At 45.0% G+C, this 14,755-nt stretch overlaps 1 protein-coding gene across 14 annotated transcripts in view; it reads right to left on the bottom strand.

The window, feature by feature from the left end:
• Positions 1-8,274: 8,274 nt before the first annotated feature.
• The window catches only part of BACH2 (BTB domain and CNC homolog 2), a 367,290-nt gene continuing 360,809 nt past the window's right edge, over positions 8,275-14,755 (bottom strand). For 9 of the 14 annotated variants that reach the window (XM_015136932.3, XM_077999652.1, XM_015136931.3 and 6 more), the window contains one exon: positions 13,823-14,614. In XM_015136932.3, coding sequence (XP_014992418.3) covers positions 14,129-14,614 — 486 coding nt within the window. In that variant the 3' untranslated portion in view covers positions 13,823-14,128. Of the gene's footprint in view, positions 14,615-14,755 lie in introns of all 14 variants that reach the window. The other 5 variants (XM_077999657.1, XM_077999656.1, XM_077999658.1 and 2 more) reach the window with 2 other exon arrangements.

Raw genomic sequence — 14,755 nt, 5'->3', positions numbered from 1 at the left:
TGCTTTTGGTGTTTCCCACTCCTCTGTGGAATTCCAGTGCTCTCTCTTAGATGATCTGTTTGAAGTGTGATTATCTACTTGCTGTTTTGGTTCCTTTTTATGGAAGAGGCGAATACCATATGCATGTAGTCAGCCTTCTTGAAGCCTCCCAGTCTATTGTTTGTTTTTTAAAATATAAACGTGACCATACTCTGGAAATGTCTCTGCAGTTTGCTCTTGCTCACTTAATGATCTATCTCAGGCACCTTTGTCAGTTCCTATAGAGCTGCCTTGGTGTTTATCTCAGCTCATACTTTTCCATGGTATGATGAACCATATATATCTGATGGCCATTTAGGCTGTTTCCTTTTTTCCTACTGCAAACAATGTTGTATTTAATGTTTCCTGCATGTATCTTTGATAGGTACCAAGAAGTGGAGCTGTTGGTTTCAATGGACATGCACATTGTGTGTGTGTGTTTGTGTTTTGTGTGTGCATGTATTTTTGAGACAGAGTCTTATTCTTTCACCAAGGCTGGAGTGCAATGGCACGATCTTGGCTCAGTGCAACCTCTGCCTCATGGGTTGAAGCGATTCTTCTGCCTCAGCCTCCTGAGTAGCTGGGATTACAGGTGTGCACCACCATAGCTGCCGATTTTTGTATTTTTAGTAGAGATGGGGTTTCTTCATGTTGGCCAGGCTGGTCTCAAACTCCTGACCTCAAGTGATCCCCTCACCTTGGCCTCCCAAAGTGCTTGGATTACAGGCATGAGCCATTGTGCCCAGCTCGTTTTGGTTTTTTTTTGAGGCATGGTCTTGCTTTGTTGCCCAATTTGGAGTACGGTGGTGCAATCATAGCTCACTGTAGTCTCGACTTCCTGGGCTCAAGCTGTCCTCCCACCTTGGTCTCCCAAAGCACTGGGAATACAGGCATGAGCTACGAGACCTGGCTACATTTCATTTTGATAGATGCTGCCAATTTTTGCACAGGAAGCGCTATTCCAACTAACCTCTCACCAGCATAGCACACATTTCCTCATGCTCTTGCCAACAGCAGACATTATCTTACCCCCTTCCCCATCTGATGAACTAAAAATATTTCTCTTTGCTTTAATTTACATTTCTGTGATTACTACTCAGGTTGTTCATATGTTTATTGGCTATCTGTATTTCTACCATGAATTGTCGTTGTTTATTTTTCTGTTGGGATATTTGTTGTTCTTCTGATTTCTAGGAGCTCTTGTATGGTATTATATTAACCTCTTGTCTATACAGGCATTGAAAGATTCTTTTCCCAATCTGCTTGTCTTTTTTCCCTGTTTATGACATCTTTACACTTTTAGTTTTATATTTAGTATGAAAAATCTCTTTGCCTTCAAGTTTCTTTGTTTCGTTTGGAAAGGTATTTTTCAACTCAACATTATTATTTGTATTACTTTAATTTTTTTAGACACAGGATCTCACTCTGTCCCCCAGGCTGGAGTGCAGTGGCCTCATTCACTGCAGCCTTGGACTCCAAGGCTCAAATGATCCTCTTGCCTCGGCCTTCCAAAGTTCTGGGATTATAGGCATGAGACACTGTGCCCAGCCCGACTCAACATTATTAACAAGGATTATGAGGTGGATATTTGGAGGGTGGATTGTTATAATTTATTGAACCTTTTGGCTGAGAAGTTTTACACAATTTAACAATTACCAAAGAATGTGAAGAAGATGAAGAAGGACACCGCTTTATTGAGGGCTGGATCATCATCTGGACACACTGTGTACTTCCTCTCCATAGCCACGTGCTAATTTCCATTTTACAGATAAGGAAATAGGTGACTTGTGGCCGGGCACGATGGCTCATGCCTGTAATCCCTGCACTTTGGGAGGATGAAGCGGGCGGATCATGATGTCAAGAGATCAAGACCATCCTGGTCAACATGGTGAAACCCCATCTCTACTAAAAATACAAAAATTAGCTGGGCGTGGTGGTGCGTGCCTGTAGTACCAGCTACTCGGGAGGTCGAGGCAGGAGAATCTCTTGAACCCAGGAGGCGGAGGTTGCAGTGAGCTAAGATCACGCCACTATACTGCAGCCTAGCGACCGAGCGAGACTGTCTCAAAAAAAAAAAAAAAAAAAAGAAATAGGTGACTTGTCCTAAGTCACACAGTTAGGTTGTGTGAAACATAGTCCTTGGGACACAGCAGGGGATAAATTAATATTTATTGGATGAGCAAGTGAGCTGGAATTGGACCCTCAGCCTGTCTGACTCAACCCAAACTCCTGTTCCTACACCCATGGCTGGCCCTTGCTCTCCCGGCACATGGCCTCCTGAGTTTAGCATATTTTTAACATCAGAGATAGATTGTTCTAAAATAGACAATTCTGTATTTGAATTAGTTTTCCCTTTCCATATGATCTAAAGTCAAAAAATCTGGCTAATTGTAAGGGGATTAAGATGGAGCTTAGGAACAAATTGACTTTTTAGTTTTAGGCCTGAATCTTTGCACAAAACAACAAAAACCACAACAGGAGGAAGAGGCAGCAGGAAGGATCCAGAGTTTTCACTGTAATGCTATTGGGCACCACCTCTTACACGGATGTTCACCTGTGGGGAAACACAGGGACAGCTGCCGTCTGCAGCAGCTCTTTGATCCCCAGGATTTTTGACTTATATAGAATCCAAGGTGGGTGGGTAGGGCCTGACTCTTACAAGACCTTTGAGTCTGTTTTGTTTTTGGTTTCCTATCTCTTTCAGAACATGCTTCTAGAACTTTCATCTATTATGAAAAAATAATGCATCAGGAGCAGCTGGTACCTGCAGGAGGAGAGTTGTGCCTTTGTCAGCTCAAACTGCAGGAAGCGCTTTGGGACCCACGCCCTCTGCAGACACCCACCAGGCGAAGGGCCCTGTTCAGGGTGCTCCCAGCCTGGGCTCACTTCCACAGGAGACCCTTCCCTTATGGGGGCTGGGGACAGATTCTCACCCTGCCTGGGCACACTGCTTGAGGGAGGTCCGATGCTCGGGCAGGGAGGAGCTGTACACCGTCAGAGGAGATCTAGGGACAAGAGCGGCTCTGCTTGAGGAGGAGGATTGGTATATGTCTCCTCTTCCCCAGTCCCAGCACAGCCTGCTGGGATATTTTGCAAGAGAGTTCCCCAGCTCTGTAGTGGCAGTAACAGTAGCAGTTGGCCCCTTAAACGTGGGTCCAGAGCAGGCCTGGAGCTTTGTGCTCAGCCTGAGGTCAGCTGTGCTTCCTGTCTATAAAGAAGAGGTTGACAAGAAACTTTTGAGGCTTTTCCTCTCACCAGTTCATTTCTTGGGGATGAATCAGTTGGATTTTTAATTCACCGATGGCATGGAAATAAAATATGGATTAAAACACTGGCAAACACTCGCATGCTTGTTTTGTACCGTTCTGGGATCGTTCATGGGTAGCGGTGATGCCATGATTGTGCCCCCCAGGAGCTTCCTGGGAGTGGTAGAAGCCAGCACGTCTTCCTCACCCTGCCTGCCCTCCCAGTGGTCCTGAGCCATCCAGGAGAGTGTGTGCCGTGTGATGTGCACTGACTAGCCAACCCATGAGGCTGCTCGGCTGGTTGCTGCTTGGCTCATCTCGGCTCACTGCAACCTCCACCTCCTGGGTTCAAGCCATTCTCCTGCCTCAGCCTCCCAACTAGCTGGGACTACAGGTACCCATGACCAGGCCTGGCTAATTTTTGTATTTTAATATTTTTAGCTTCGTGTTAGTGAGGCTGGTCTTGAATTCCTGACCTCAGGTGCTCCCAAAGTGCTGGGATTACAGGTGTGAGCCACCGTGCCCAGCCCTGAGTTTTTAGAGCCATAAAGGTGGACTCAATTCCCATAGAAAGAGCCTTTTAGCTCCCCCGTCCTCTACCCCACAGCCAGAGTAGTCCCCAACCCTGGCCACGCACCTGGTAATAAAGGCTTCAAGTTATAAGAAGAATCAATTTGGTTGAAAGCCATAAGGCTTGGCATCATCTATGTCCTGTGAGATAACAGCCACAGGAAATTCAGGCACTGGCCCCTGCCTCTGACCTCATTTCCTGCCTCTCACTTGTAACCCAGCTGTGGCAGCTGTCCCGCTCCTGCCTGCTGTTGCCCACCCAGGAGTGTGCTGCTGGACAGTGTCCACCTATCCTGTGGCTGCCTTTTGGGGACTCATTATTTTCATGGAGGCAGTTTCACCATATCTTCTCAGTCACCCATTCACTCACCATGCCTTTCTTTGTGGCAGCCTTGTAATTATAGTAACGGTGGGGGGTAGACGATAGGGTTTTTTGTTTTTTTTTTTTTTTTTTTGAGACAGGTCTTGCTCTGTTGCCCAGGCTGGAGTGCAGTGGCATGATCTTGGCTCACTGCAACCTCCACCTCCCGGGTTCAAGTGATCCTCCCACCTCAGCCTTCCCAATAGGTGGTACTATAGAGATGCACCACCATTCCCAGCTAATTAAAAAAAAATTTTTTTTGTAGAAATACTATATTCCACGTGCTCACATTATCTATACCTTGTACAACTTGTCAAGTTGTTATTGTTCATTTTCATCTTATAGATCTGACAAGGCTCAAAGAGATTAACTTTCTCCACAGTTAAAGATCACACAAGTTGAAGTGCCTGCTGGAATTCAAATCCATATCCAGCTGCTCTGAGGCCCACAGTCCTTTCAGAAATCCTTGCTCTCCTTTCTGTAAAAGTCAGCAGCCCCTGGGCAATGATTTATTTGTACATCTCTCTGCCCAACTAGCCTGTGAAAGCTGTAAGGGTAAGGTATTTGACATCCTGGATGCTCAGCATGTAACACAGTGTTGGTTGAATGAATATGTATTTATGTATAAATGCCAAAGGCAATACCTTACCCTTTGCTTCCAATTTTCCAGTCTTTATTTCTTATTCACTTTCTGTCATGTTGTGTCAATAGGTTTGTCAATAGGTTTCAGAGGCCTCTATGGCAACTTTTTTTGTAATTTCAATTTCTTTTACTCTGAAAAGTCTTTACAGGATTGTCAACACAGCACATATGGAGGTTTTAAAAAACAAGTTTGAGGCTGGGTGTGGTGGCTCATGCCTGTAATCCCAGAACTTTGGGAGGCCAAGGTGCGGAGGATCATGAGGTCAACAGATCGAGACCATCCTGGCCAACATGATGAAACCCCGTCTCTGCTAAAAATGCAAAAATTAGCTGGGCGTGGTGGCATGCGCCTGTAGTCCCAGCTACTTGGGAGGCTGAGGCAGGAGAATTGCTTGAACCTGGGAGGTGGAAGTTGCAGTGAGCCAAGATCGTGCCACTGTACTCCAGCCTGGTGACAAAGCACGTCTCAAAACACAACAACAACAACAACAAACAAGTTTGAGCTGGGCCTGGAGGCCTGCCTATAGTCCCAGTTACTCAGGAGGCTGAGGCGAGAGGATTCTTGCGACCAGGAGTTCACAGCTGTGGGCGCACTACGATCATGCCTGTGAATGGCCATAGAACTCCAGCCTGGGCAGCAGAGCAAGGCCTTGTCTCTAAAAAGAAGAAAAAACAAAGTCTGAAGGGCCCAGTGTAAAATGTAATGTTTCCAGTGACTGCTAGTGTGTCTTGGAAGGTTTCCGTTCACTGCTTCGGGATGAAGGGCACTGTCTCAGGGATGCACTTGTCTTCAAGAAGAAAGAGTAAGAACTAGCCATGGAGAATCAGCAATGCCTCTTTGTGGCTAAGCAGGCCAGTGGCAGGTGTGTGTCAGGATCTGCAGGAACCAGGGACGGGTGTGGACACGGGAGATGTCATGCTCTTGAGTGAAATGAAAGACACTTGTGTAATGGGATGTGTGGCTTTCTCCATCTCTCTGGGCCTTGATTTTTTGACACCAGGAAGTATTGTGTTCATTTGTATCAGGAAGGCATAGGTGCTCAGTGAGGAGAATTGGAAACCCATTTCTGCTCACGGCAACTTCACCAGCTGGTGTTAAACATTAAGTATAATCTTGCTAATGCATCCCAAGTGGTGGGGCAGAGTTGGGTGAGGTGGTGGGTTGGAGAAGAGGGAAAAGATTCTAAAATGATTTTAAAGAACAGCTCAGTTATTTCCAAATACATTTAACAAAACTGCTGGCAGGGCCTTGTGTAGAGGCAACCTATCCTCACTGCCCCAAAGGCAGATACAAATTTCCCGTAAGAAGCACATGTAAAGTAGGAAAGAAAATGGCTGCTGTCCACCTGGGGCTGGACAGTGCTTAAAAGCTCTTTTGTAGCTGCGATTCCCAACCTTTTTGGCACCGGGGACTGGAATCGTGGAAGACAATTTTTCCACGGACCAGAGGTAGCGGGGGTTGGGGGATGTTTTCGAGATGAAACTGTTCCACCTCAGCTCATCAGGCATTAGAGTCTCATAAGGAGCTGCAACCCAGATCCCGCACATGCACCGTTCCCAGTAGGGTTCGTGCTCCTATGGGAATCTAATGCCACCGCTGATGGCAGGAGACGGAGCTCAGGCAGTAATGTTCACTCCCCAGCTGCTCACCTCCTGCTGTGAGGCATGTTCCTAACAGGTCATGGACCGGAACCAGTCTGCAACCCAGGGGTTGGGGACACCTGTTTTGCAGGACACAACAGCTGGTGAGGTTTGTTTATTTTGCTTCAATGCATGACCATTATTTGTATCACAAGAGTAAATGTCAGGGTTGAAGGTGCAAAGGACCATCAGTTCTAAATTACCAGGGTTTCCCACAGAAAATTCTGGGACTCTGACCCACCTGTTTTTCTCAGAGTGGACTAACTTCCCATCTTCAGGCATAGGTAATCCACCTCTAGTACCGACAATGTTATGACTGTGATGTTGTCAGAGCAGCACACATTTGCAAAACCCATGACCTGCTCTCAGGAAGCCTTCCTTGACTCCATAGGTGCCCATGGAGACTCGCCCGAGGGAGCAGAACTTAGCAGCTTTTAATTTCAGTTTTCCCATCTGGCGGTCGGGTGCCCTTCTTGAAGCTTGGATCTTGGCAGCACAGCCCTGCCCTGCCCAGACACCAAGTGCATGCACTCGTTACAGCCTCGCTGACAGCTCAGACCGTCCCTGCTCTGCTCTAGTGACTTTCTCTCACCTCTGAGTCCAGTGTTTGCTCATGGCCACTCGACCTGCCCACCATTTGATCTCTTTTCTCTTTACGTTAAAACCTAAGACACAACTATGAAATACACTTTTAGAATACACCTTTTAAACTGTACAGTCATGCGTGGCATAACCATGTTTTGGTCAATGATGGAACGAATATATGACAGTGGTTCCGTAAGACTGCAAACCCTATTTTTACCACACCTGTTCTATGTTAAGATACACAAACACTTACCCTGGTGTTACAATTGCCTACCATATCCAGTACAGTTACATGCTGCACCAGTTTGCAGCCTAGGAGCATATAGTCTAGGTGTGTCATAGGCTTTCCCATCTGGGTTGGTGCGGCACACCCTGATGTTCTCACAATATGAAATTGTGTAAGGATGCATTTCTCAGAACGTACCCCCTCACTAGCTGATGTGGGACTGTGTGGTTTCCTCAACCACAATTTTACACATCTTTCCTTGCAACTCATTGCATCTTGGTGTTGGTTTAATGTTCTTTCTCATTTACTTTCATTTAGTTTTTTAAAAATTAAGCCTTTTTTTGGATATAATTGCAGATTTACATGCAATTGCAAGAAATGATACCCATCACCCAGTTTTCTCCCGTGGTAACATCCTGCATGGTGATAGCACAATATCAAAACCGAGAAATTGGGCTTAAAGCCTTTTATCTACTCTCACAGGCACTAGGGATTTTTAAAATTCAGAGTTTAGGAATCACATTAATATTATCAATTTTTTTTTTTTTGAGACGGAGTCTCGCTCTGTCACCCAGGCTGGAGTGCAGTGGCCGGATCTCAGCTCACTGCAAGCTCCGCCTCCCGGGTTTACGCCATTCTCCTGCCTCAGCCTCCCGAGTAGCTGGGACTACAGGCGCCCGCCACCTCGCCCGGCTAGTTTTTTGTATTTTTTAGTAGAGACAGGGTTTCACCGTGTTAGCCAGGATGGTCTCGATCTCCCGACCTCGTGATCCGCCCGTCTCGGCCTCCCAAAGTGCTGGGATTACAGGCTTGAGCCACCGCGCCCGGCCTAATATTATCAAATTTTAAAGATTCCTAATCAGATTAATCAGGTAGCAAGTAAGGGTCTAAGTCAGAGGAAGAGAAACGGCCTCTAGGAAAAAAGATTTCCTGAGGTTTCTCATTCTGTAATTTGGAACACAGGGATCAGAGAGAAAGAAAATCAGTTTACAATGCATAATGATATGTCTTTATTTCATCAACAGAAATGGTGTCTAGACAAAATTCAGTTAACACTAGCAATTCAATTGAGTGAAAACTTTTTTTGCACAATAGTGTATTTACAATGAGTAAATGAAGTTTCAATTCATTAGTTCATAGCAATGTTTTTTTTCCCCAAAAGGTAAAAATTCTTAGTTACAGAGAATAAGCATCAACAGCCTTTCATTTTTACAATAAAAACCACAAGAAAAACCACAATCACTTAGAAAAAAATAAGGACAAGCCTAAGAACTAGTACAATAAAATGATGCATTGAATTAAGTTACATTAATCGCATAGAATCTGTGTAAAAAGTATGTAGAAAAACACCTGATGTAACCTGTTACAGTCGTTGACCAGTTATGAGAGGTACAGAGGGTTATACAGGTAGATATGTGTGAAAACTGTCCGTATTGTTCAACCTGGGGAGGAAGAGAAGAGGGGCTGCGGCCCCTTGCATACACTGAGAAGACCCTGTTTTGAATATGGCCTCTGGAGTTTGTAAGGCATATATTAGAGGTGCACTTGCATCAGACTGGTTCTGGAACAAATTGTCACAGGCCCTCTTGGCCTCACTAGCAAAGGTGCTGCTTGCCTTGAATGGCTCACTGTGTCTAACAAGCACCTGAAGCTCCCAAACACATATGGAATCTTCCTGATCACTCACTAGAGGTGCCATGTCTTTATGTCAGAGCGTGAATAGGCATCCCAGGATTTGCACACACAAAATACATTGTTGGGACTTAAGGGGAGGTCACACTTCTGCCTCCAAACATGTTTTGGTAGAAGACTGAGCATCCATCTGTAGGAAAACCCCTTTGTCCAAGTCCCTTCACTCTTTTGCAACATATGCGTCTGATTATTCCCATGGGAGCGCTTGGCACTGAATGTGAGTCTACCTGAAATGAATGGTCTTGGTGCACTTCTGCTTCTAAGAAGGGCCAGTGTTTTATCTGAGGTCAATAAACTGGAATGAGAATGAAAGTCAGAGCTGTTTATCCATTGCTTGACAGCGATATGCATACACCATGTCACAACATTAAATCAAAGCTATGAAAGTTGGCCTCTGCAACCAAGTGGGTATTCTTCACAAAATGGCAGCATCGTTTTCATATTACATTTAAAATGCACTGATATTCATTTGATAGAAATATCATCTCCCAGGGTGGAGTGTAGGAAAATACTATAAACTTACTTTTCTTTGCAAGTAATGTTTTTGCACCGTCAGTTGAATAATTTATCCTCAATCTGCCACAATAAGACTTTTCTATGTACAAATGCTATTTGCACACACTATTTGTGTACAAATATGTTCTGTTCTACAGCATCGGTTTTGGATGCTGGGGTCATGAGATGGCTCGGGCAGTACTATCAACATACACTTTCAACACACAATGCCTCGTGCACACAGACTTCCTGTATGAATACCAACTCCACAACAGGGCATTGTACTGTGGACTGGCTCACCAGAAATCGAACTTCCAACACAGTGTTCAACCTGGGGAAGAAACACTAACCCATGGTACAACGAACAGCTTTATTCTTAAAAAATAAAAACAAAAACAAAAACAAAAAAACACCTTGTTCTTTAGTCTATTTACAGTCATTTGAGGACCAAACTTGATTCTTGCTCCTTTATGGATCTGAGACTCCTCCTAAACTGTAAGCAACAGTGGAGCAGTTTGAAGTCATTTCTAAAACAGCTCCTAGTTTAAATGGGGCATAATGTAGAGAAGTAGGTAGCCAAATAGGGACGTGAGAAAGCTTTGCAGGCAGCTCTTCCTCATTGTGAGAGGATTATGCTACTGCACAGGATGTCAAGCAGCTTCACGGGACAGGAGTTTTTGGTGTCTTAACAGGCTTATCATTTTCAAACCTTTGTTCCTTCTTTTTCTTCTTCTTTGATGGCAATCATAAAATATTAAAAGAGAAAATGTGGGTTTAGGCTTCTTGACAACAGCATTAAACTTCACACTGTGCACACTTCACTTTAGCCAGTCCTCTTATGAGTCCTGTCGCTGGTCCTGGCTCCTTTTGAAGGAGTAGTGGCAGTTGTCATACTAATCACTAGCCTTTTTTTTTTTTTACTTCCTTGGAAAAGCAATATAAGGATTACATCCTGAATTAGAGTGCATCTTAAAAGCAGCAAACCTTTAGAAAGACAGTTAATAAATTACTCGCACAACATACAGTTGCAGACGCACAGTCAGGTTTCCCACTGCAGCATCGCCTTTGACGCCTGAGTCATTGCTGGCAACTGAGAAGAGAAGTAGCAGGATGGCCTCGTAACTTTGTCAGCTTTTTTTTTTTTTTTTTTTGAAGTTTTTCTAACAGTTTTGTTCCAGAATCAGTATGTAATGAAGTTCAGTTTTAATCAAGGCACCCCCAGATAACACAGAGAAACAAACACATACAGCAAAGCACTCACCTGCCCAAAGCCTGACCAACTTGAAGAGAGGTTGCCTGGAGACACAAGCAGGACAAAGGCAGATCCAAGGGGAGGACTGGATTTAGGTGGGATGTTCATTAGTCTCAGGGTCATCTCCACTGGCTCTGCCCCAACAACCATTCCTACCCCAGCCATTTGGAGACCCAAGCAGGCATCCTCCTAAACAGCCTGTGGTTGGAGGGTCTCTTATTTTTGTAAAAGAGCCTTAAAAACCACCAAATGTCCCTGTACTGTGCAAATACTCTTCCTTGCTGTTCACTTGCTTTTTCTTTTCTTAAAAGGTGTGGGGTTGACCGACGGATCCCAGGGAAAAGAGACAGGCTGGGTTTTAAAATTCCACTTGAGGCCGTTTGGATTCTGGTCCCCAGCAAGTCCTCCCTTTGAATCAACCCAGAAATAATTTTGACAAGCACACAGTTCCGAATAGGAAAAGACACGCACACATCACATGAACAACTGCACGAAGCTAGTCACGGTTCATGGTGTATTATGAATGAGATAACTTGTTAGAAATCCCTACGAAACTGGAAGATGGTTTTTAGAGCAGTGTTTTTAACCAGTTCCCATGGCAGAAGTTAGGTTGGGGGAAGAGGAAGAAAAGCGAGGCAGGGGTTGGTGGGAGGAGGGTGAGGTCTGAATTAGGGTGGAGAGAAATAAAGAGACCCTGCCCCTCCTAGAAATGACTGCCAAACAGGTCTGGGCTACTGAACATAGAAACCTGGGGAAACGGATGGAATGTGGTCAAGACTACCAGTTGCACATGAGTTGTTACCAGGGTAAACCTCATGCCAAGAAGCTGGGTTGGACCTGGTTATGATACGAGCAGAAAGTGTTCTTTTTCTAAAAGAAGAAGTGAGGTCACTTGGAAAGGCAACAATAGAGTTAAAAAGCAAAATACTGTCAGCTGACTCCACCATAACACACGCCTGTGAAGTACCACGTGATTCACATTGAGTTTATATTCTCGCTGTCACCAGTTTTCCACAAAGGCAAACCTCACGGTGAAGCACAGAACTGTCCTAGTAGGCCAAGAAATTCCAACAACCATAACAAAAACCAGCAGCTCCAACACAGAGCTTTATCAAGATCTGTTTCAGACAAGCACACACACACGCACACACACAAACACACACACACACACACACACACGAGAAAAAACAAAAACCCAGAGGCAGGTTTTAAAAGTGGAACTGTTTAAAAAGAGCCTTTTTTTTTTTTTTTTTTTATCCTACTGCATGAACTGACAAATTTCTGGCATTCATACATATTTAAACATTTAGTGCTAATATTTGTACAGAAAAAAGTTAATAATACTAAAACATATGTTACTATGATTTCACTGTTCGCCTACATCGTATACTAATTTCCCCTTTTACATGCAGCTTTAATATTGTCCAAACAATGGCACAAAGAAAGAAACAAAGTCAACCATCTATTCCCCACTGCCCACCACCCCGTCCCCACATCAAACCGTTCAGGACTCTCTTCCCCAGCCGGGCTGGAGTGGTCCTCGGGCTGCTCAGTGAGACCCAGACCCAAGGCCACTGGAGCGAGGGAGCTGATTCCTCCTCCTCTGGGGCACACCTTCCTGTAAACGTGGCTGGGGCCAACACGCCCCCAGAGCCAAGGGAAGCTGCTCTCTCTGGGTTGCAAGTCAACCAGTTTTGCAGCAAGAAGAGAAAATTATCATCAGGTGAGGGTAGGGTATATGTGTGATTCGGGAAGGGGACAGGGAGGGCTCCTGGTGATAGCTTGTCCAAAGCCTCAGAATGAAGTCTGCCTTCAGACAAGAGACCGGCAGAAAAACCTCAGAAGACAACTCCAAGCCTTTGGAGAAGGAAAGGAGAAAGAATGTGTCAGCCTGTGTCAGGGATGGATCGCAGATGCCAGGATGCCCTGCTCTCTCCCAACAGGGTGAAGGCAGGACCTTCGGGGCTGTGATTCAAATCCCCTCAGGCCAGATGTCCTGGGAGGCCGAGCCTGGGCAGGAAAGCCGGTGGCTGGTTGGCCCCGTCCTTCGGGGGGCAGGTCCTACAGCACAACACTTCCAGAGCAAGCCGAGGCCTCAGGACGTGTTGAAATGAATGGGACTTACTCCCTGGGTGAAAACGTTCTAGCTTGATTTCTAGGAGCCAATGCCTGCTGAGTTCTGGTATAAAATCATGGATTCCTGTTTTTCTGATGTACTTTTGAGTGAGATGTCCAAACTCTCTCCCCACGTAGGAATCTGAACATCCAGCATCAACTCTGAACTCTCTATCTGCATTTAAACTTTGCTTAGGGAAAGGTGGGGAGGAGGTGAAATATAAAAATATTCAAGCAGATTATTGTCTACACATCCTAGGATGAATTCATTATTTGGCAAGATTGTTTTTCCTACATAATTATCACCTGAGTGCTTTTTAATTAGCTAAAATGTTTTACTTTTTAAACTAAAAGCAAAGAACATACAGTATACTTGAGTTATACTGAAGTTACAACTTCATTTAAGAAAATAGGTTTGACCCAAAACTCAGTGCAAGTGGCAAAGTTGACCATCACTGTACAGTATCTGCAAGGAAAAAAACAAAAAAACCAAAAACAAACAAAACCCCCCCCAACAAACAAAAAACAAACCCACAATACTCAAATGACACCACGTGGCGGTGCCAAAACCAAACCAAACGAAAAAGAAATCTGAACTAAAACCTTGGGAAAAAGCTTCCAACACTGAATTTTGTCCATAAATAAGCACAAATTGAAAATTGAACTGTGAAGCAAGAAAAATGACCATGTTAACAGTTACCAAACTAGTTCTAGTATCAGAGACAAAAGAAGAGGAATGTTGGAACCTGTTTCTAAATGAGAAATAAGTTTCCAGTTTTAGGATGAGAAAGTTGAGGCATGCAGGACTTTTGCATATGGATATATATATATATTTTATATATATATTATATATAATATGTACAGTCTAGCTATAAAACTTTGATGTGTATAGAAGCTGTCTTCAATGAAAAAAATTGAACATTCAGAAGAAATTCCTGAGATAGGGTTTGTGACATGGGCCACTGAGAAAAAAACTCCGTGGTTGGGGCCTAGAGGTGTTGTAGTCTATCCCTGTGAAGACTGAAATTGAGCCACAGACAGACAGTATCATCACTGCTGTCTTTCCTTGCCTGGGCAAGGGGTAGCACCATTGTGAAGGTAACTATCTATCACTCCTGCTCGAGAAGAGGAGAGACTACTTCGGAACAGTATTGCTGCTAAGACCGCTGTAGTGTGCACCAAATGTGTTCTCGGTTTCTTCGGGACAGCAGATGAACAGTGCCACAGGCTGACTGAAGAATGCCTGGATGGGAGAGGTGTGCAGACCGGGAGGCAGAGCCGAGTCACTAGGTGTAATCTTTCCTGGGCTGTTCGTCAGTTGTACACTTATCAGTCATTTCCTGGCAGAAGTCCACGGTCACTGTTTGGCTCCTGGGTTCAAGAGGAGGTCCTCCTCTCTCTGAGAAGGTTCCGGGGTCAGTGCCTTCTAGCCTCCTCCCAGAGGTACAATTCTCGGAGGTGTTGCTGGGTGCCCAGGGGGGTCCGGGGGGAGCTGCGCCTGGCTCCAAGCAGCAGGGCACATTTTCCCCCACTGCGCATTGGGAGGCTGCAATGTTCTGCTCAACACCCAAGGGCGCAGGGTTAATACTGGAGGCTGTGGGCAGGTCCATGGGTCTGAGGACAGGGCAATACCGATGCAGGGCCTGGATCTGCTCGGGACTCTGGATGTCTCGGCAGACTTCCTGGGAAAGGCAGGAGAAGTTGTCCAACAGTTCCCCCATGCATGCTTTCAGTTGATTCCTCTCTGACAACAGTTTCTCTTTCTCACACACCTGGACAGCAGACAAAAAAAGAGAAGGGTTGATCAAGCCTGAATTGGAGGACCGAAGGCCTCGTTTCAGGAGGTTTTCCAGCCTTTGTTTTGCATCCTCCATTATAATGTAACTCAAGAATGACTAGGTCAGGCTCTAGAA

This window comes from Macaca mulatta, chromosome 4, assembly GCF_049350105.2.
Source record: "Macaca mulatta isolate MMU2019108-1 chromosome 4, T2T-MMU8v2.0, whole genome shotgun sequence".
Classification (NCBI taxonomy): Eukaryota; Metazoa; Chordata; class Mammalia; order Primates; family Cercopithecidae; genus Macaca; species Macaca mulatta.
This window is presented reverse-complemented; position numbering and strand designations above follow the sequence as displayed.